General features: G+C 34.7%; 2 protein-coding genes across 2 annotated transcripts; both read right to left on the bottom strand.

Annotated features, from left to right (window-relative positions):
- Positions 1–4,576: 4,576 nt before the first annotated feature.
- On the bottom strand, positions 4,577–5,008 carry LOC141665503 (uncharacterized). Its single transcript, XM_074471489.1, has one exon. It carries the CDS (start codon positions 5,006–5,008, stop codon positions 4,577–4,579), a length of 432 nt encoding a protein of 143 aa, XP_074327590.1.
- Positions 5,009–5,134: 126 nt separating this feature from the next.
- Positions 5,135–6,054, bottom strand: LOC141665504 (uncharacterized). The gene is made up of 4 exons (XM_074471490.1): positions 5,926–6,054; positions 5,427–5,669; positions 5,299–5,343; positions 5,135–5,215 (listed from the first exon to the last, which is right to left on the bottom strand). The coding sequence occupies exons 1-4, from the start codon at positions 6,052–6,054 to the stop codon at positions 5,135–5,137; spliced, it is 498 nt and encodes a 165-aa protein (XP_074327591.1).
- Positions 6,055–22,095: the final 16,041 nt, after the last annotated feature.

Consider the following 22,095-nt stretch of genomic DNA (forward strand, 5'->3'; position numbering starts at 1 on the left):
TCTTTACTGTAATGTTCGAGAACTTTCTTGCTAGAAAGGCCATTGATTGATCAAGCTCATCAAGTTCATCTAGGGTGTAGAACTCATCTTCTTCCAATTCCAGAATAACTTATTCATGTGAATCATTGATTCTTTGCACACTTGTTGAGGCAACTGGAGTCTGGGATCTTGACTCATCATTGGACGTCTGTCTTTCATTGACAATTAGAGCACTTGAACCATCTACAACATGCCCTTGACCAGCTCTCAATGATTTTCTTTGAATCATTTATAATTCATATGTTTTTAAGATTCCATACAGAACTTTCAGAGTTATTTTGCTCAAGTCTCTCCCTTCTCTGATTGTTGAAATTTTATGTTCCAAATGACCAGGAAGTGTAAGAAAAAAATCAGATTCACTTCTTCAGCTTCATAGTATTTTTCATGGAGCTGGAAGTCATTTATCAGCTTATTAAACCTTTCAAACACATCAGTGATACTTTCTTTTTGCTTAGCCATTAAACCCTCATCCTGTGAAATCAGTATCCTTCTTTGCTTAGATCTAACTTCTTCAATTCCTTCATAGAGTATATTACATTGTCAAGTGACTCTATCAATATCAGCTGTAAGCCACTATCCAGGGAAACTTTCTCTTTCTCAGGCTCAGTGTACTCAGAAGGGTCTTTAGGAGCATAACGAGTTGGGATGACCATATCACCATCTGTAGATTCCTCAACTCTAACCATAGGAGTGAAGGGCCCATTTTTCAGAATCTGAATGTAGAATGGATTGGCCATCCTGATAAATAGCAACATTTTCTTCTTCCACAAGGTGTAGTTAGTTTTATCAAAGGTAGGAATTTTGATGCTACTGATTTTCTGTGTATTTATTCTTCCAAGATCTTAAATCTATTTTCTTTCAGATTTTGCTTTGCTACCACTTGTTAGGTAGTGAATTGCACACAGAGGGGGGGTGAATATGTTTTAGTGTTTTTATGCTTTTCTTGAAGTATTTATGATTGTAAACAAAGTAAATTAAATCTTGCAGTGAAATGTGTTAATATTGAAATTAAACAAGCAATAGTAGTGTACACAGATCTTTCAAAACTCACTTAATTTTATATAAAAATTAAGAATGTTTCGCTACAAAATTTCTAGGCTCTCTGTTGATAAAAAGCTTAGCTTCTTCCTTGAGAGAATATAAGATTTCCTTACCTTGATTATTACAACTAATAAAGGACCAGTGTTAACTTTATATCATAGTTAGCTACTGGTTTACACAGTGTATAATAAGAGATGCTATGCACTTTAGTAAACTGTCACTTATCATTTCCATTTTAGGAAAAGTATATCTTCCATTTCTGGCTTAGCATATCTTTGCATACTGTGTTAAATTTGATCTTCCTTTGTCAGTTAATCTCTACCCTTGATCTTGCACACTCTTCAAGTTGTTTTTTGAAGACTTGTCAATTCAACTGGTTGGATTGTTTGTTGATTGTCAATCTTGGATATTGAACTGGTCTGTAATTTGAACTTTGAGATTTTACCACGAGATCTCCAGTTAGGCATATAGAGAACTTGACATCTCGATAAGTATATTGGCTTATCGAGATCTCTAATCACTCTATTGTTGATTTGACTTGTAGAGGTCTCTGAGTTCTCTATAAGAGAATTTAGCTTGTCGAGATCTCTCCACTTCATGTCTTCACTTTGGCTTATAGACATCTCTGAGTTCTCTAATGAATTTTGACTTGTCGATAACTCAGAGTTCTCTAGTGAAGAAATGAATTGTCGATAACTAAGAGTTCTCTAGTAAATTTTGACTTGTCGATAACTCTGAGTTCTCTAGTAGCTTTCCTGAGTTCTCTATAAGTCATTCTGGAGTTCTCGAATGACTTCTCTATAACACTAAATCTGTGACTTGTAGAGATCTTGAATTAAAACATTTTTCTCAAAATAGATTTATTCAACTCCAAGCTTCTTCATAATTCTTCTGAGGCATGATCTTCTTCCAGATAGAATTCTTAGGCTTGATACTGTTTATAAAAAAGATTCCAGTTTGCTCTTGATCATTTTTACAGACTTTAAATGTTACAATACAAAATGTAAACTAAGATCACAATACAACTTAGTTAGGGTAGTCAATTTGACTTAGTCTTGTTAAAGTGCAGGCATGTCTTGCACAACAGATCCAGTTCTAGACTATTGACCAACTACTCCACCACTCCATTGTGCAATAGGAACTTGAATATCTTGATTCATATCAATAGACCAATAATTATTTGCATATAGGTTAAAACTATATAATTATAACTTATCATATGCATATGAATAAATATATGTCCTTAGAATCATATCCCTGCTCTGATACCAACTAAATGTGACACCCTTGTACCTCATTATATTTATAAAATTCAATTTAATTGAATATATACTCATAAAACTAAATAGGTTCAAGTGCTCAAATTTTAAATTCACAAAAACATATGTATTACAATTATAACCCACATTTTTACTTGAATTATACAAACGGAGTTCGACACAAAAAATTACAAACAACTTCCCAAAAGACTTAGCTACATATAGCTACATACACAAGTACTGAAGAGTAGGGAGTACGGAGCATTAGCTGGCTGACCTGTAACTTAAGCCTGCATTTACCACTCCAACTTGATATTACGCAAAAGTCTAGTTTTTAGGATAACCTGTAAAGTATTTGCATTTGATAAGAGTTGAAACTCGATGAGCATAAATAATTATAACTTTTACTCTTACGGATTTAACACAAATCAAAGAACAATAAAATACTTATGCCATGTACATGAATACCTATGCTCTAATATTCTCTTGACTTTTATTGTTCTGACCAATCAATCTTTTAGTATCATTCCAGAATTCACATTGTTTCACGTTATTTGTCTCAAAGGCTCATAATTCATGTTGATAGCCAAAAAGCCTAGAAATTCACATTAATAGCCACAAAGGCTAGAAATTCACATTCATATCCACAAAGGCTACTATTTCACGTTTAAAGGCTAGCTAGGCCTATCTTTGATACTATAGTATTGACGGTCACAACGCCTTTAGTTAATCCAAGCGTTTGTCCATCTTTACAACATGCACTACAAAAATCCAAGTAGCAGGTTATAGGATTATAACTATTAATCAACCATAATTCACAATCCAAATATACGATTACGACTTAAATATGTATAAATGACTAACTCGTATTACAAAGAAAATATTCTGTAATTAGTAGGACTCTGAATAATCATTACAGTCCACCGTCAGCTCGCCGAGGCTCAACGCTGACGATGGCAAAATTCGGCGGTCCCCGTTTATTTCGGGTTTCCAACGCGAATTTATTTGAAATAATAGAAGCAATAATTCGAGTAATCACAAAAATTCATTCGAGTATTACAATGATTTAATGACTCAAATTCATACAAAATAGCAGCTTCGAATTTTTCATAGAAAATCAAAGAATCAATTCTCAAAAATTCACACAACAGCAAGCTTGACTGAAATATACACAAGCGTATGCGTGTGTATATACATACCAATGACCACGCTTGACCCAAAGCCTGGCGACCGGAAATAGAGCAAGCAATTAGAAGAAGAAGTAAGTGACGGCTTACCGACACCAAAAACCCAACGCGAGGGAGAAACGGGGGAGAAAAGAGAGATTAGAAACGAGAGAGAAAAGAGAAAAGAGAGGGAGAGATGAGAGAAAAGATGAGAGAGAGATAGAGAATTACGAGACTGAGACTGAGATCCGAGAGAATTATGTTGGCCGGAAGAAAAGAAAAGAAAACAAGACTGTATAACTTGTAACTAGTCTAAAAATAAAGACACACGTCCAGTAAAAGGGACACGTACTCCTCTCCCCGACTGAAAGCGTGAATTTATTTCCCGATTACACAAATAACGATACAAATATGTGGGTGAAAATAAGTCAGATAAAATTTAAAATTCCCGAAATATCCAAAAACTAATAAAATAGAATTTTCATAATTTTTGAAATATTTCTGAATTTAACATTGGACCCGTAATTAAATACAATCAGAAAATCATTTAGGGATAAATAATCGACGAAATATTATTTTCTAAATTTTATAAATTCCTATAAATAATTAGTGAAATTATAAATCCATAAAAATAATTTTAAAGATAATTTCAGTATTTATGAAAATAAATCTTCAATAAAACCCCTTTTTAAAAGTAAAAACAAAATAATACGACTCAATAATTAATAAGATAAATAATTCTCAAACACAACCGAGTCACACACAATTAATAATCCAGTGCTACAAGAGTCCTTCACTTTTTAAACATCTAAATACGAATCTGTTCATAAAATTTTATTAACAATCTAGAACAATATAAATCTATATTTATGTCATAAAATATAATAATTGCTCTCATAAAAATATTAAAACTATTAAGCTAACACATAAGCAGCTAATCATCAAATTCATATACAGCTAAACATATAATATTTTGCACATTTAACAATATATTTTATCTACTATTTATTGACAATAACAAGTAACACAGTTAAAGTCTTTAATAAAATATAAATAGCTTATTATTAAATATTAAATGCATGCTTGTGTGTGCTTCTGTTTCATGTTCTCCTTTGTTTCCCAAGTTACTTCTTCTCTAGAGTGATTCCTCCATAATACTTTAACAAGTGGTATCTCCATATTCCTTAACTGTTTGATCTTATGACCTGTAATTTCAACTGGTTCTTCTACATAACTTCTATTTTCATAGAGCTCTATTTCAGGATCTTTTAAAACATGTGTAGGATCATAACGATACCTTCTTAGCATACTAACATAAAAAACATTATAAATCTGAGAAAGCTCTAAAGGTAATGCTAGCTTATAAGCTAAGGGTCCTACTCTTTTGATAACTTCAGACGGCCCCATATATCGCGAACTTAACTGTCCTTTGTTGCCGAACCTCATCACCCCTTTCCAAGGAGATACTTTTAAGAACACATTTTCACCCTCCCGATACTCCATTTCTCGTCTATGTTAATCAACATAACTCTTTTGACGATCCTGAACTGCTTTCAACTTTTCTTTCATGATGTTAACCTTATCAAGTGCATTCTGAACAATGTCAGGTCCCTCCAAGATTTTTGTACCTTATTTGTCCCAATATAATGGACTTCTGCACTTTCTTCCGTATAATGCTTCATATAGTGCCATCCCAATACTACTATGAAACTGATTATTATATGTAAACTCCATCAAAGTAATATATTCATCCCAAGAACCTCTAAATTCAAGTACGCAAGCCCTTAACATACCTTCCAGTGTTTGGATTGTCCTTTCTGATTGACCGTCAGTTTAACCTAGTACCCAAGGCATCTTAAAAACTTTTCCAAAATCGTGATGTAAATATAGGATCCCTGTCAGAAATGATAGATATCAGTACCATGTGTAGTCTCACAATCTCATTAACATACCTCTTTGCTGGATAATCAAGTGTACAACTCCAACGAATAGGTAGAAAATGAGCAGACTTTGTCAAATGATCAACAATAACCCATATAGCATCATTTCCTTTCTGATTCATAGGTAAACCCATCACAAAATCCATAGTAATTCGTTCCCATTTCCATTCAGAAATTGATAAAGGATGCAACTTACCAGTTGGAGCTTGATGTTCTGTTTTCACCTGTTGACATGTCAAACACTTTGATGTGAATTCTGCTACTTCCTTTTTCATTCCAGGCCACCAATGATGAGGTTTCATAGTCTGATACATTTTTTGTTGTTCCAGGATGCATAGTGTATGGTGCATTATGAGCTTCTTATATCCTCTCTTTCCACACTGGTCGTATAATTATTGTAGCAAGCAACACTCCAATACTCTCAATATTTAAACTTACATTCATTGCCCTAAATTCAATCAAGGATGGTAGGGAAGATACCTGAAGACTTGACAAACTGCTATTACTCTTTCTACTCAATGCATCTGCCACTGTGTTTGCTTTTCCTGGATGGTACTCAATAGTGCAATCGTAATCTTTTAAAAGTTTGACCCACCCTCTTTGTTTCATATTTAAATCCTTCTGTCTCATCAAATACTTTAAACTCTTATGATCAGTAAAAATCTGTAATGTTTCACCGTACAAGTAGTGCTTCCAAATTTTTAAAGCAAATACTACTGCTGCTAAATCTAAACCATGAACCGGATATAAAATTTCATGTGGCCTTAGTTGTCTTGAAGCATATGCAATAACCCTTCCATGTTGTATAAGAACACATCATAATCCTTGGTGAGATGCATCACTATAAATAACAAAACTTCCTTGACCTAATGGAGTAGCCAAGATCGGTGCTGAGGTCAATCGATGCTTTAATTCCTCAAAACTTTGTCGTGCTGCTTTATTCCATTAAAAAGGCATATTCTTTCGAAGTAACTTAGTCATTGGTCTTGTAATCTTCGAAAATTCTTCTACAAAACATCTATAATAACCAGCTTTTTAGGAAATGAATAACAGACAGAGGGGGGGTGAATGTGTTTTACTCTTTTTGAGCTTTTCTTGAATGTTTATCGTTGAACAAAGTAAATTGATTCTTGTAGTGAAATGTGTTCATGCAGAATTTAAACTTGCAGAAAAATAAAGAACACAAATCTTCAAAACTCACTTAATTTTATATTAAAATTAAGTCTGTTTTGCTAAAAAATTTCTAGGCTCTTTGTTGATAAAGAGCTTAGCTTCTACTTGAGAGTGTTACAAGAAATCTGATCTAAATTGTTACAACTAACTAAAGGATCAGTGTTAACTTTATAACTTAGTTAACTGCTGGTTTACACAGTGGATGATAAAATATGCTATTAGCTTTTCTAAACTGTCACTTGTCATTTCTATTTATAGAAAAGCATATCTTCCATTTCTTGCTTAGCATATCTTTAGCATCCCGTGTTCACTTTAATCTTCCTTTGTCAGTTAATCTTTGCCATTGATCGTGCACATTCTTCAAGCTTCTTTTTGTAGACTTGTCAATCCAGCTGTTGGATTGTTTGTTGTTTATTTATCTTGGATATTCAACTGATCTGCAATTTTTTACTTTGAGATTGTACCTCGAGATCTCCAGTTTAGGTTTATAAAACACTTGACATCTCGATAAGTATATTGACTTATCGAGCTCTACAGTATTCTAAGTTTAGTTTGGCTTGTAGAGGTCTTCAGTTCTCTATAAGAGATTTTAGGCTTGTCGAGATCTCTAGTCTTCACATCTTCACTTTGACTTATCGACAACTCTTAGTTCTCTGGTGGCTTCTTGACTTATCGATATCTCAGAGTTCTTTAGTCAAATTCACCTTGTCAATATCTCAGAGTTCTCTAGTGAATTTTGACTTATCGATATATCTGAGTTCTCTAGTGGAACTTGACTTATCGATAACTCAGAGTTCTCTACTGAATTTAGACTTGTCGATAACTCTGAGTTCTCTAGTGAAGGAATGACTTGTTGATATCTCCAATCTTCAGTTCTTTAATTTGGCTTTTCGATATCTTCCTGAGTTCTCTAGTAGCTATCCTGACTTCTCGATAAGCCATTCTGGAGTTCTCGAATGACTTCTCTATAACATTAAATCTGTGACTTGTAGAGATCTTGACTTAAAGTATTTTTCTCCAAACAGATTTATTCAACTCCAAGCTTATTCAAAATTCTTCTGAGGCATGATCTTCTTTATCTTCTTCCAGATAAAATCCTTAGGCTTGATACTGTTACAGGAAAAAGACTCGTGTCTGCTCCTTTACATTTTTACAGACTTTAAGTGTTACAAGTACAAAATACAAATTAAGATAATAATAAAACTTACTTAGGGTTGGCCCCAAGTTTAACTGATTACCAAAAATAACAGTTCATTAATTCCTTCTTAGATCAGATGTCCATCTGGCTTGCTTCATACTTTGATCAGAGACACTAATGATATTGTTATCTCCAATGATCTTTGACATCATTACTTATATATTACAATCTCCCCCAACTTGTTCATTATGGAATTATGCACAAGTTCTGATTGATGATGTCAAAACGCTAGCTAAATGCAGAATTCAATCTCCCCACCTGGTCAGAATTCAATCTCCCCATCTGGTCTTCTTTTGTGAGTTGCATTTAGATTTATTCTTCTCTCCCCCTATGAAGAATATAATTTTATTATCTGGAAACATCCATCAGCTGTTTTGGCATTTAGACATATTCTCCCCTTTTTTGACATTATCTCCAGGTAGAAAGATCCAGCTAGATGTACATTGTTCAAGCTGCTGTCATTGTCCATTTAGAATACTGTCTGCAGCTTCAAGCTTTAGTTAGATCTGTGGTGATGAGTTTATCAAGTAGAATAGGAGTTTCACTTAAATCTGTAGAAGAAGTCTGTCAATAATAAAAGTCCTAATCTCTCTGTTCTTTTGAATAATTAGTCTCACTACTTCTCACTGCACTAGTTGACTTTTGAGAGTCAGAGTTTCCTCACAAGGATTACTAAATCCAGACATTCATCTACCTCTCCTTTTTCCAGGAAGGATCCTGCCTCTCGTATTTTATGTTTTTCTCTCAATCTTTTCTCTCATTCTCACATGAAAGGCTCAATTTGTTGTTTGACTTATAAAAATAAGAGGTGGCTGAGGAGAGTTGTCTGTGATCATATGATTAGGGGTATCCATATAGGTCTGATCATACTCATTTCATCAGAAGCGTGAATACCAGTTTGAGATTGTGAGGTGAATGAATCATCAGAAACACCTGTGAGTTTAGCTCACAGATTGCTCTGTGGTTTTGACAGTGTGTTGTCCTCCACTTATAGTGGGAACCTCCAATTGAATTGGAGGGGATTTGACAGAGATACTGCCATGTGCACCAGCCTCAAACCTTTGTGTGTCTTGGAACACACTGGCACTTAAATGTGCTATACTTTCCTTTCTCATGACATTGTCACATGTAATTGTACTTCTAGCTTTGACTGTTAAGGCAGCTTCTGCTAGAGTTATAAGGGGAGTTGTTCCTTTTTGACTGTTAAGGCAGCTTTTGCACATGAAGCTGCATTACTAATATTCACGGAAAAACTGATGAATTTCCATGTTTGTGCTGGTTTCTTTTCTCAAACAATAAAACAACTGAAGAACATTTTGAGGATTCTGTCCTTTTGTAAAACAGGTTTCTTTTGAGAGTCACCTGAGTGGGATTGTATTTGAGTTTCTGTTGCTGTGCCTGGGTGAACTACAATTTGGTTTTTGAATGTTTTAGCTATAGTTTAGCACAAATACCTGTTGATTGATTATCTGTATTTCTTGTTGTTGTCTGAATAGATTGTGTTGGACTTGTAATGCATTGAACATATTTATCTTTTTCAAGATTTAATCAGACATATGCATTAAGATATATAGTTGCAAGCACTATGACATGAAGGAAAATAATCAATGGAGTTGTAAACACAAGGCAGTCATGACATAATCAACAAACAATAAAAACAAATTGATAGAGAAGAAGAGAATTTTCATTAATAATAAAAAAACAGAGTACATTAAGAAATAGATTACACCAAGTAAATCCTAATCCTAACTACTCTAATTTTGGCTTCTTCGTCTCGGCCTCTATCCTCCTTGCCCGGCGCTGGTAAGCTCTGGACATGGAGTGTGCAAGAGAGATGATCCTCTCCTGCAACTCCAGAGTAGCAAGGCATTGCTGCTCAGCCACCCTGGCACGTCTCTCCTACTCCAGAGACACTTCTCCCTCAAAGAAAAGGAAGTTTATCTGATCGTCCCATGAGAGTTCGGCACAGACATCAAGTGGAACATCAAAGGGGCTATAAACAACCCCCTTGATACGGACACGAAGTCCGATAGGGTCAAAGTAAACTTGATTGCCATCCAAGTGATGAACGGGTTGATAAACTCCATTGAAAAGCTTGTAGAAGACTGGGGCATCCATTGGAGTGAGAGAGAGGTGAACAAGAAGTGAGTTTTGAGATTAAGGTGTTTGATGAGAAAGAAAGTAGTAACGAATAATGAAGAGTGAAAGGTTTGATTTTATAGAGGGAGAAAAAGAGAGAAACCAAGAGACTCTTGAATTGGCCGGTTAATAAGTGTAATAATCACACAAACATACTTTATGAGAAACTAGACAGTTAGCAATGACTAGTTACTATTCCCCATGCAAGTACTCAAGAATCTTAGTTTACTTTCTAGGATAACTATTTCCCATGCAAATGAACAAGTACTCCCTACACAAAAAGTGACCCCTCCTATTAGCAAAATATTACACTAGCTAACTTATCAAAACAAATACTGATAAGGAATCATTCAAAATACATAATTAGCATATAGTCAAATAAATTTAACTATTATCAGCATTCTCAAAACATCACATATAATGTACTAGTCTACTTACATTAGACTAACATATTCCGCAAAAAAATAAGCAAGTAAATGTGTCAATAAGTCTGAGTAAATATAGATAAAGTATGTCAAAAGTATTTTGTTGAACATAATTTATGAATTAAATTATTTCAGCTTTTCATACTTTTTGCTTCTTTTGAACTATTATTTATGAACTTCATATATTTAGAATATGAATTAATAAATATTCAGTTTTCTTAGAATTTTGAGAAATTCCAAGTTAAAATATGTATTCGAGAAGTCTGGGTATTTATAGTAAAAGTAAATGACTTGTCAAAAACTCAAAAATAGACATTTCGAGTTAGTCTATCGAGAAGTCATTGTAAATTACTCTTTTAGAGAACTCAACCTTGACTTATTGAGATGTCAAATAAATACCCAGTTTATCCAAGAAGTGGACTGAACTAATTATAACTTTTATTTAAATAAATTCAAAATAAAATTAGAATAAATTTCAAAAGTATTTTACCAAAATAATTTATTAATTTAAATTATCTCAGTCCGGAGTTATTGATAAGTCAAAAATTGTACTTGTAGAGAACTCTGTGAATAAACACTACTAGAGAACTCTACAATGACTTATCGATAAGTCAGTCTTAAGCCTTTCGAGAAGTCACTTGAGAAGTCAGTAAATTGACTTATCGAGGACACACTCGAGAAGTCCTAGAATGACTTGTCGAGAAGTCAATTTATACTTATCGAGAACTCAGTTCTCTATATACTTTTGGTTTATGTAATTCTATCTTGTATTAATTTTATATATTAAGAACGTAAATTAACAACTGAGCAGTTTATTTAGAATTTAAAAAATTCCAAGTTGAATTTGAATTTGAAATACAAATATGCAGAAATTTCTGAAATATTTATAATTCATATTTCAGTTAACTTCCAATAAAATTAAATTACTATTGATTTACTGGAGATTAATCTGTTACAAAACATTAGCTGAGTTCTTGCCTTAAAATAAAGAATTAAGCATTCCAATTTCACCTACGAGTCTAGTGAAAGTTGTTTCATCCAAAGGTTTAGTAAAAATATCAGCCAATTGTTTTTCTGTTGGTACAAAAATGAGCTCAATGGTACTATTTGTAGCATGTTCTCTAATAAAATGGTACCTAACATCAATGTGCTTTGTCCTGGAATGATTAACTAGATTAGCTACTATAGATATAGCACTAGTATTGTCACACATAATAGGAATCTTGTGTAACACTAGGCCATAATCCATTAGCTGATTTCTAATCCAAAGCACTTGAGCACAACAACTTCCTGCAGCTATGTATTCAGCTTCAGCTGTAGAAGTTGATATAGATTGTTGTTTCTTGCTATACCAGGATACAAGTCTTTGTCCAAGAAATTGATAGCTTCCACTGGTACTTATTCTGTCAACCCTGTATCCAGCAAAATCTGCATATATGTTACCAACAGCTGCAAAACCAGTTCCCTTAGGATACCATAATCCCAAGTTTGGAGTTCCCTTCAAGTATCTGAAAATCCTCTTTATAGCCATCAAATGTGATTCTTTTGTATTGGTTTGAAATCTTGCACATAAACATGTTGCAAACATGATGTCTGGTCTCCTTACTGTTAAATAAAGCAATGATCTAATCATCCCTCTATAGCTTAAGATATCTACACTCTTGCCCTTCTTATCTTCATCCAATTTAGTGGCAGTAGACATATGTGTAGATGCAGGTGAACAATCAACCATTCCAAACTTTTTCAATAGATCCTTGACATATTTAGTTTGGCTGATGAAGATACCATCACTTCTTTGATTGACTTGAAGTCCAAGGAAGTAACTCAGTTCCCCCATCATACTCATTTCATATTCACTTTGCATAAGCTTGGAGAATCTTTGGCAAAGCTTCTCATTAGTAGAACCAAAGATGATATCATCCACATAAATCTGAACTAGGATAATATCTTCACCGTGTTTCTTGTAAAAGAGAGTCTTATCTATGGTTCCTCTAGTAAAACCATGCTTCAGTAGGAAATCTGATAGTGTGTCATACAAAGCTCTAGGTGCATGTTTTAGTCCATATAGAGCCTTGAGTAATTTGTACATAAAATTTGGAAATTTTGGATCTTCAAAGCCAGGTGGCTGTTGCACATAAACTTCTTCTTCTAGCTCACCATTCATAAAGGCACTTTTGACATCCATTTGATATACTTTGAAGTTTGAATGTGCAGCAAATGCTAGGAAAATTCTTATCGCTTCAAGTCTTACAACTGGAGAAAAAGTTTCATCATAATCAATTTCTTCTTCTTGTGAGTAGCCTTTTGCAACTAACCTTGCTTTGTTTCTAGTAACTATATAATTTTCATCCATCTTGTTCCTGAACACCCATTTTGTTCCAATGATGCTTCTATTTTTTGGTGCAGGAACTAATTTCCAGACTTTGCTTCTTTCAAACTGATTCAGTTCTTCCTGCATGGCAGATATCCAGTCAGGATCTAGAAGAGCTTCATCAATTTTCTTAGGTTCTATTTGAGACAGAAAACATGCATGTAGGCACTCATTAACAGTTGCACTCTTGGTCCTCACACCAACAGTATGATCATTTATAATTACATCTCTAGTGTGACTCTTATCCCACTTCCTTGTATGAGTTTGTTGACTAGTGCCTTCATTATTTTCTTCATTATTGGTATGACTGCTGGATCCTTCTTCTCTTTCTCCACCTGAGTTTGTGCTCTCAAATTCATATGTTTGAGATGAGTTTCCATTTTCATGATTTTCCTATTGAGTAGTCTCTTCATTTAATGTCTGATGTGCATCAACTTCAACTTCTCCATCAGAGTCACTATCAATGTTGAGGTTTTCAAATTCCAGGGCTTTAGCTTCATTATCATCAAGGCATTTCAAGCCTGGACATTTGTCATCATCAAAGATCACATATGTGCTCTCCATAATCTTCTTTTGATCAGTCACATAAACTTTGTAGGCTGTTCTTTCCAGTGAATATCCCAGAAAAATTGCTTCAAAAACCTTTGAGTCAAATTTTCCCACATATTCATAGTTGTCTTTCAAAATATAACACTTACTTCCAAACACATGAAGTTGCTTTACAGTAGGCTTTCTCTTAGACATGATTGAGTAAGGTGACTTTCCATGTGCCTTGTTAATGAGATATATGTTCTGAGTGTAACAAGCAGTGTTAACAGCCTCTTCCCAGAAACTTGTTGGCAACTTGGCATCTTGCAGCATTGTTCTGGCAGCTTCAACCAATGTTCTGTTCTTTCTTTCAACTACTCCATTTTGTTGAGGTGTCCAGACAGCTGAGAATTCTTGAACAATGCCTTTGCCTTTGCAGAATTCACTTAATGTAACATTTATGAATTCTGTTCCATTGTCACTTCTCAGTCTTTTCACACAATTGTAATCTTCAGCCTGCTTTTCTATCTTCTTGATATACTCAATTATGATGTGTGGAGTTTCATCTTTAGAGTACATGAACTCTACCCAAGTGTATCTTGAGAAATCATCCACCATCACAAGTGCATATCTGTTCTTTGAAATTGATAAGACATTCACTGGCCCAAATAAGTCCATGTGAATAAGTTGTAAGGGTGCAATTATAGAATTCACAGTTTTTGACTTGTGACTAGATCTTTTCATCTTTCCTTTCTGACAAGCTTCACAAACTTCAACTTGAGCAAATTCCAGTTTGGGCATGTCCCTCACTAACTACTTTTTGACTAAGTTGTTAATTACCTTGAAATTCAAGTGAGATGGCTTCTTATGCCATAGCTTGTTTTGTTCTTCTGATGCCTTGGTGTAGAAGAAGCAAATACCATCCTTATTTGTTGAGTCCAAGTCTGCAACAAACAAGCTTCCTTTCCTTGCTCCTTTCAGAGCAACTTCACCAGTCTTTTTGCTGATAAAAGTTCATTCTTCTTTGTTGAATAAAACTTTAAATCCTTTGTCTGCAAATTGGCTAACACTGAGAAGATTCACTTCTAGACCAGCTACTAGTGCTACATCATCAATGATAACATTTTCAGAAACAATCTTGTCATATCCCATTGTGAATCCTTTGTTGTTATCTGCAAAGGTCACCAATGGGTCAGCTTTCTCCTCAAACTGTGATAGCAGAGCCTTATCACCTGTCATATGTCTGGAGCATCCACTGTCAATGATCCATATGACTTTCTTCACTTTGTCTTGCACACAATGAGATTCAGGTATGTTTAGTGACCCAAGCAGTGTTGGGTACTTTCTTCTTGTTAACTGATTTAGCAGAAGTAGAGTAAGTTGTTTCAGCTAAAATAGAGTTCAATGATTGTTGTGAATTTCTCCTTTCTGATGTAGACTCAATTTTTGTTTCTTTAAGGTCTACTCTCAGTTAGTGGCAACTCTTCATCACTTTCAAGTTGCAAGGGATGCATTCAACCTTATCACAGAATGAGTAGGGATCATTTAAACCTGCTTTTTTGTATTTGCAAGCTCCTTCAGTTGGCTTACTAACAACCTTTTTATAAAGGTGAGTTAGATGATTTGCAGAGCCACATTTTTCACACTTCTTTCCAGGAGCATCTGCAACATAAGCTAGATCATTGATTTTATTTATCCCTATTTTCCCATTTCTATTTTTCTTCTTCTTTCCTGCATCTTCAATCTTTATTCCTTTGACAGGAGTCTTGGTGCTTTGATTGTCCATGAGATTTTTTTCAGCCATAGAAGATTGAGTTGAGTTTGCATTTTTCTTTTCATTATCTCCATCTGCAATTTCTTGCTTGATAATCAGTTCTTCTTCACTGAAGTTTACTTCACGAGCCTTGAACATAGGTGACCCAACCTTTTTCAGCATTGCTGGAACATTTTTATTCTTTATTGCTTTCTCTTTGTCCCTTATGTTCTTCTTTTTGCTGTTCAAAGCATCATAATCAAGACCAATAGCAATGTTTGCACATGGTTTGATTTTGTCATGGTACTGACCAACCAATTTAGATACATTATTGAAAGACTTCAACTTTACTTCATTTTTCTCCAGTTTTTTCCTTAGCACGACCTCAATCTCATTTGCACACTTGAGCTTGTTCTTCAAATACCCATTTTCTTATTTCAAAGCTTCAAGCTCCATTGTCAATAATTTAGTTCCTTGTTTTTCATTCTCAAGCTTCTCATTCAACTTAGTTAATCTGCCAACTTCTTCATTAGCAGCAACCATGCTTGTGTGGATGTGAAACATTTATGTGCTCATATTCTCAACAGTTTCCTTATATTGATTCACATTTAAATCAGTGGTGGTAAGAGTTGGTACCTGTGATTTAGATGAGGATGATTCTCCTTGCTCCAAAGCCATGAGTGCATAGTTTCCAAGTTCTTCATCTTCATCAATTTCATAGTCATCCCAACTTTTACCTTGTGCAATATAAGCTTTGTTTTGTTGTTTCTTCAGAAGAGCTTCATACTTTGCTTCAAGTTCAAGATAAGCTTTATCTTTTGTTACCTTCTTAGGTTTCCTGCATTCTATAGCAAAGTGGCCCAGTTCATCACAATTGAAGTACCTTATCTTAGATCTGTCAACAGATCCAATTTTGTAGCCATTCTTGCTATCAGGATTATACTTCCCTTTTTCCTTCCAACTGCTGTCTTTGTTGAAAGACTGTCCTTTATTCTTAAAGTATCTTCGCTTCTTTACTCTAATATTAGAGAATTTCCTAGACAAATAAGCCGTTGACTGATCTAGCTCATCCAGTTCTTCAAGAGTATAGAACTCATCTTTTTCCAATTCCAGAATGACTTGTTCCTGTGAATCATTTGTTCTTTGCTCTCTTGCTGAGGCAACTGGAGTTTGAGATCTTAGTTCATCATTGGATGTTTGACTTTCATTTACAATTAAAGCACTTGAGTCATCCACAACATGTCCTTGACCATATCTCAATAATTGTCTTTGAATCATCTCTAGTTCATATGTTTTGAGAATTCCATATAGAACTTCCAGTCTTATTCTGCTTAAGTCTCTCCCTTCCCTGATTGCTGAGATTTTGTAATAACTCGGATTTTTGAGACCTTGTAAAATGTTTAATGAATAGTAACCCTGATGGACGGGAAAAACTTTTGAGCCCACACTATGTAGTGCATGAGAAAATGAGTTTCGGAGTTGATATTATGATTATACGTACCAAATGAGTGTATGTAAACGCTATTAGTTTTCGAAGAAAACGAACTTTGAAAAATGACCATATTTACGACTCATCGAGGATTACGGGAATCCCAATATAATTATAAGATTAAAACCCTACGGATTTATATCCAAGTACGATAATTCAAAACATAAGGAATAAATATGAAAGGAATTACATCGCGAACCACTTACGAGGAAATATTACGAAAACGTTTAAGCGACCGAGCGAATGCGTAAACAATTAAATAAACGTAACGCACTAACTAACCATGGTAATAAAGTAACCATGGTTACTTTATCAAATAGTGAGCTAGATGTAGGATGATCAAGCAAGACTAATCAAATAGTGTGCTAAGGAAGCTAAAACAAGTAGCTTAGCTTGTAAACTAGGAAGCTACTTGGATTTGTCCCCGAGATTTGCAATAAGAATAAAATCCTAGGATACAAACTAGGAGAATACCAAATCAATATAAGATATCACCAATCCCATTTCCTATAAGCACCCAAGGAAGCAAGCATAAAACTCTCCCCCCTTCTTCATTTCTTCCATTCGGCAATTTCAAGAAAAGGGAGGAATTCAAAATCAAAATCTCAAGTTCTAGCCATGGTTAAATCCTCCCATTAATTCTCAAGCTTTCAAACAACCAAATTAAGGTAAGATAATTCTTTGATCTCTTTTTATCAAGGTTTGATGGGTGAAATAAAATCAAGAAAGTTACTAGTGAATAGTATGAATAGTAACTCTTCTTTGGTTTCTTGATTTCAATGGTGGTTTTAGGTTCCAAAAATCATACCAAGCACTTTTAAGACTCCACCATCCTCAAGAACACATCTCATTCGTTCAAGAAAGGTAAAAATATTTGGCCCAACTTTATTTAAGATTCAATTTCAAGATCCATTTAGTATGTAGTTGCAAACCTAGTTTTAGAAGTGATATTGTTGAAATCTTGATGATTTGGCTAAGTAGATTTAAGGTTGATTGTTGTTGCCTCAAGAACATGATGTTCTTGAGAGGAGTTAGTGTTTTGATGATGATATGATGATTGTTGATGGTAGTATAAAGATTTAGGGTGTAAACGAAACTCCGATCATAAACGTAATCTCGTTAAAATGAACAAAACGTAACTTTAAGTTTCTGCAGAAAGTCACAAAGATGTAAACTGTAGTTTCTTGAAAAATAACCCTTTTAATATGATATACAATGTTATAAGGATCATTTAGGCACTTGAATAGCTTGATTCCGATTAAAGATCAAAAGTTATGGCCGTTTTACTAAAAGTGATTTACGCGATAAAAACTGCTAAGTATTACGAACTTTGAAAATATAAAGGATCAAATTAAGAATGTTCATAAATCATGAAATTTTTACAGAGAGTAGTAACTTGAGTTTCCTAACAGCCATAAAAATTTCAAGTGAAAATAATGATATTTCAATTTTATAAAAATATCAGAGCCGAGACCGCGCGATTAGTAACCGTAGAATCCATAAGCGGAGCCGACGACGAAAATGAAAATGAACCTAAGATACCTAGAAAAATGAAGTGACCATGATGTGAATAAGGAATTAAAGGAAAAATAAGGGTAGTATAAGTTGAGAGGGTGCATAATAAGTAACACATGAGTGCAAGTCGCCGTAAATTAGAACGGGACCTAACAAAACGAATTGTGTTTATGATTATAGATTTCCGAGCGGAACCTAGAGCATTCTCCACCTCGAGATACCCAGGAAAGTTTGCGAACCCAACTCCATTTACTGTTGTGTTATGAAAGGATTGTTTTATTATCATTGCGTAAATACCATGCTTTCCATGATACGTAGTAATTGAACTTTTCGCATAATGTAGCGATGTTGTACGATAAGTATATATCGTAAAATATTTAACTCCACTTTAAGCGTGACGTATGTATTGTGTATATGTTGTGTACTTGATGATTTCATTAACAAAACACCTTGGTAGATTTTACTTAGTGAAAAATGTAGCACTCGACGGATAAGGATTATAGTCCCGACGGATAACTCAATATAGTCCCGACGGATGTTGATTTATTATCCATCGAGTGAGTAGCTTATGTAATAATAAGTCTGTAGCACATTTCTGCATACACATTGTTTAGATTCTGTAGTAGCACTCAAGTCACGTTGACTTTAACTAGATATGCAGAATAGGTTGATTAATTGTACATAGATGATGTCTTGTAATTCTGCATAAATGAAATGAAGTCAAGTGCCAGATTGCTACCCGACGGATAAACGACAATGCCATTCGACGGATGATCAGCAAGATAACCCGACGGATGATCATGAAATCGACGGATGATCATGAACCTGACGGATAAAGAATTCAAACATCTGTTGACAGTGACAACATAGTCACATACGTCGAGTGTATGCAAATAGAATGTGGAAGCCTATTCAACTGGGTTTTAGAGAACAAAGAAGCATTGCCATTTCCATGCTATTATGAAGATATTCAAAGATGCTGGAATAGAGTAATGAAGTAGCATAGTATTAGACTTGATAGTTTTGTTTTATTATCTTGTCTTATTGCTTTGTAATCTTGGTGATATATAAACCAAGAAGTAGCAAATAGAACAATGAACTAAGCAACCAAGAGAGAAACATTTGTAAGCTGTTTTTATAGCATTTCTCTACAATCTTAGTTGTTGTCAATTTGTAAGAAGCTGTGAGCTAATTGCTACACAGAGTTCTCTTGATATATTATATATCTCTGGTGGATATATTCAAATCGACCAGAAAGTTTTTAAAAACTTGTGTTTTTAATTACTTATTTTTTGATTCATTTTAAGTTATTATTCTGCATTCTGCAAATCAATTCATACTGATATATATATATATATATATATATATATATTTAAGTTAGAACAATTTTATTTGTGAAAAAGTTTCAAGAATTCCATTCAACCCCCCTTCTGTAATTCTTGTCGCATTGTTAAGGGACTAACAATTGGTATCAGAGCAAGCTCTTGATAAACAAAGAGTTTAAAGATGACAACAAAACTGCAAGATGAACAAAAAGGATGTTGGAGTCAAGATTCCTTTTCTGGGTAAAGATAATTACCATCACTGGAAGGTAAAGATGCATCTTCATTTACTTTCTCAAGATGAGGCCTATGTAGATTGCATAGAAAGAGGCCCTCATGTACCAATGAGAGCTGCAACTGGAAATGAGCCATATGTCCCCAAGCCAAGGCATGAATGGTCTGATCCTGATATTGAACAAGTCAGGAAAGATAAGAAGGCCATGAATATCCTGTTCAATGGAGTTGATGGTGATATGTTTGACAACATCATCAATTGCAAAACTGCCAAGGATGTTTTGGATACAATACAGATTATCTGTGATGGCACTGAGCAAGTTAAAGAAAACAAGATGCAGCTACTGATTCAGCAATATGAGCATTTTCATAGTGAAGAAAGTGAGTCTCTCACTGACATCTTTAGTAGGTTTCAAAAACTACTAAATGCTCTGAAGTTGCATTGAAGGGTCTATCAGACAAAAGACTCCAATCTGAAGTTCCTTAGATCTCTTACAAAGGAATGGAAACCTATGACAGTCTCATTGAGAAACCCATAAGATTACAAGGAGTTTACCTTGGAGAGACTGTATGGTATCCTGAAAACCTATGAGCTTGAATAGAGCAAGATGAGAGGATGGAGAGAGGAAAGAAGAAAGGAGGATCCATTGCACTAGTTGCTGAGTTAGAAAAAGAGAAGGAGATGAAGATGGAAGCTGTTGAATCAACTTCAAAGGTCTGTGAAAACAAGGGCAAGGGGCTGGCAGCAGAAAATGAAGATTCTTTGAGCCAAGATGACATGGAAGATATTGATGAACATCTAGCATTTCTTTCCAGAAGATTTTCCAAGCTCAAGTTCAAGAAGAACTTTGGAGCAGCTAAGCCAAATAGAAACATGGTGGATAAATCAAAATTCAAGTGTTTCAAATGTGGCTTGGCAGGGCACTTTGCCAGTGAGTGTAGAAAGTCAGATTCTAACAAAAAGAAGTTTGAGCCTGTGGATTATAAACAGAAATACTTTGAGCTACTCAAACAAAAGGAAAGGGCTTTCATTACACAAGAAAATGACTGGGCTGCAGATGGTCTGGATGAGGATGAGGATGTCAGCTATGTCATCTAGCCCTAATGGCCAAGTCTGATGAAACAGAGACAAGTTCTTCAAGTAATCAGGTAATCACCACTAACCTTGCACATTTATCTAAAGCTGAGTGTAATGATGCTATAAATGACATGTCTACACAATTATATCATTTGTGTGTTACACTTAAGTCTCTCACTAAAGAAAATGCTAAAATCAAAGAAAACAATTTGTTTTAAGTGAGAGGAATAATGTGCTAGAGTCTCAGTTCATTGAATTTGAAAAATTAAGAATTGAGTGCAAAATTGCTAAGGATGAATTAACTGAGTCCTTGAAGAAAGAAGAGATCTTGAAGAAGCAGCTTGAACGTGAACAGGAGGTAATTAAGGCATGGAAAACATCTAGAGATGTTCATGCTCAAATCACCAAAGTTCAAGGGATTAAGTCCTTTTGTGATGCAGCCTGGAAGAAGAACAAGGAGAAGCTGGAATCCAATTTGGTGGAAGGATTGCTAACAGATGTAGACTCGTCAGATGATGATAGTCATCCGTCGGATACCAAAAAGGGTTATCCGTCGAGTGACATAAATCCTCATTTTTTGACTGTGAGCAAGCCTGTGAGTAAAGCCAAGCTTGTCAAGTTAAATGAGAATTATGGATCAATTTCCAAGAATTTTGTTCCAGGAGAATCTAATCAAGTGAAGAAGGAGAAGAAGGCTAATGTTGGTCATATAACTGTCAAGCAATTGAGTGACAAACTTAAAAAGATTGTGGTTAAAACAGAGGCTAAAAAGAAAAATAATAGAAATGGTAAAGTAGGGATTAACAAACATAATAACTACACACTTGATAAATATGCTCCTAGAAAAATCCGTGTCAAGTGTGGTAGTGTAAATCATTTGTCTGTTAATTGCAAATCTGTCATGCCTACTTCCATATTTGTGCCACCTCACTTTCCCAACATGAATGCCATGCCTCATATGCCTACGAATGCTATGTCTACACGGAATATGAATGCACAGTTTGCTAATATGCCATTTGCACCTAATCCTTATTATGTTGCATTTAGTATGCCACAAATGCCATTTAGAATGCCTTACTGGAATAACATGTTCACTAATAGCATGCTATTCCCTGTTAATCATAATATGCATGATAATTCTGCTATAATGAATGGTTTCAAAGGTTCAACTCAAATGACTAAGGATGAATCTGATATCCCCAAGTCAAATGAGATCAAACCTAAGAAACAGAAAAAGAAAGCTAACAAGGCAGGACCCAAGGAAACTTGGGTACCAAAATCAACTTGATTTGATTTTGATGTGTGCAGGGAATTAGAAAGAATCTATGGTACTTGGATAGTGGTTGTTCAAGACAGATGACTGGTGATTCTACCCTACTTACAGAGTTCAAGGAGAGAGTTGGCCCTAGTATTACTTTTGGAGAT

The sequence above is a fragment of the Apium graveolens genome, chromosome 6 (genome assembly GCF_009905375.1).
Source record: "Apium graveolens cultivar Ventura chromosome 6, ASM990537v1, whole genome shotgun sequence".
Classification (NCBI taxonomy): domain Eukaryota; kingdom Viridiplantae; phylum Streptophyta; class Magnoliopsida; order Apiales; family Apiaceae; genus Apium; species Apium graveolens.

Bases quoted from the DNA above. Each gene is read 5' to 3' on its own strand.
- LOC141665503 (XM_074471489.1), bottom strand. From the start codon at position 5,008: ATGGAGTATCGGGAGGGTGAAAATGTGTTCTTAAAAGTATCTCCTTGG.
- LOC141665504 (XM_074471490.1), bottom strand. From the start codon at position 6,054: ATGAAACAAAGAGGGTGGGTCAAACTTTTAAAAGATTACGATTGCACT. The intron at 5,344-5,426 runs GTACTGATATCT...CTTGGGTACTAG, and splicing joins AGATTGTGAGACTACACATG to GTTAAACTGACGGTCAATCA. The intron at 5,216-5,298 runs GTATGTTAAGGG...TATAATAATCAG, and splicing joins GACAATCCAAACACTGGAAG to TTTCATAGTAGTATTGGGAT.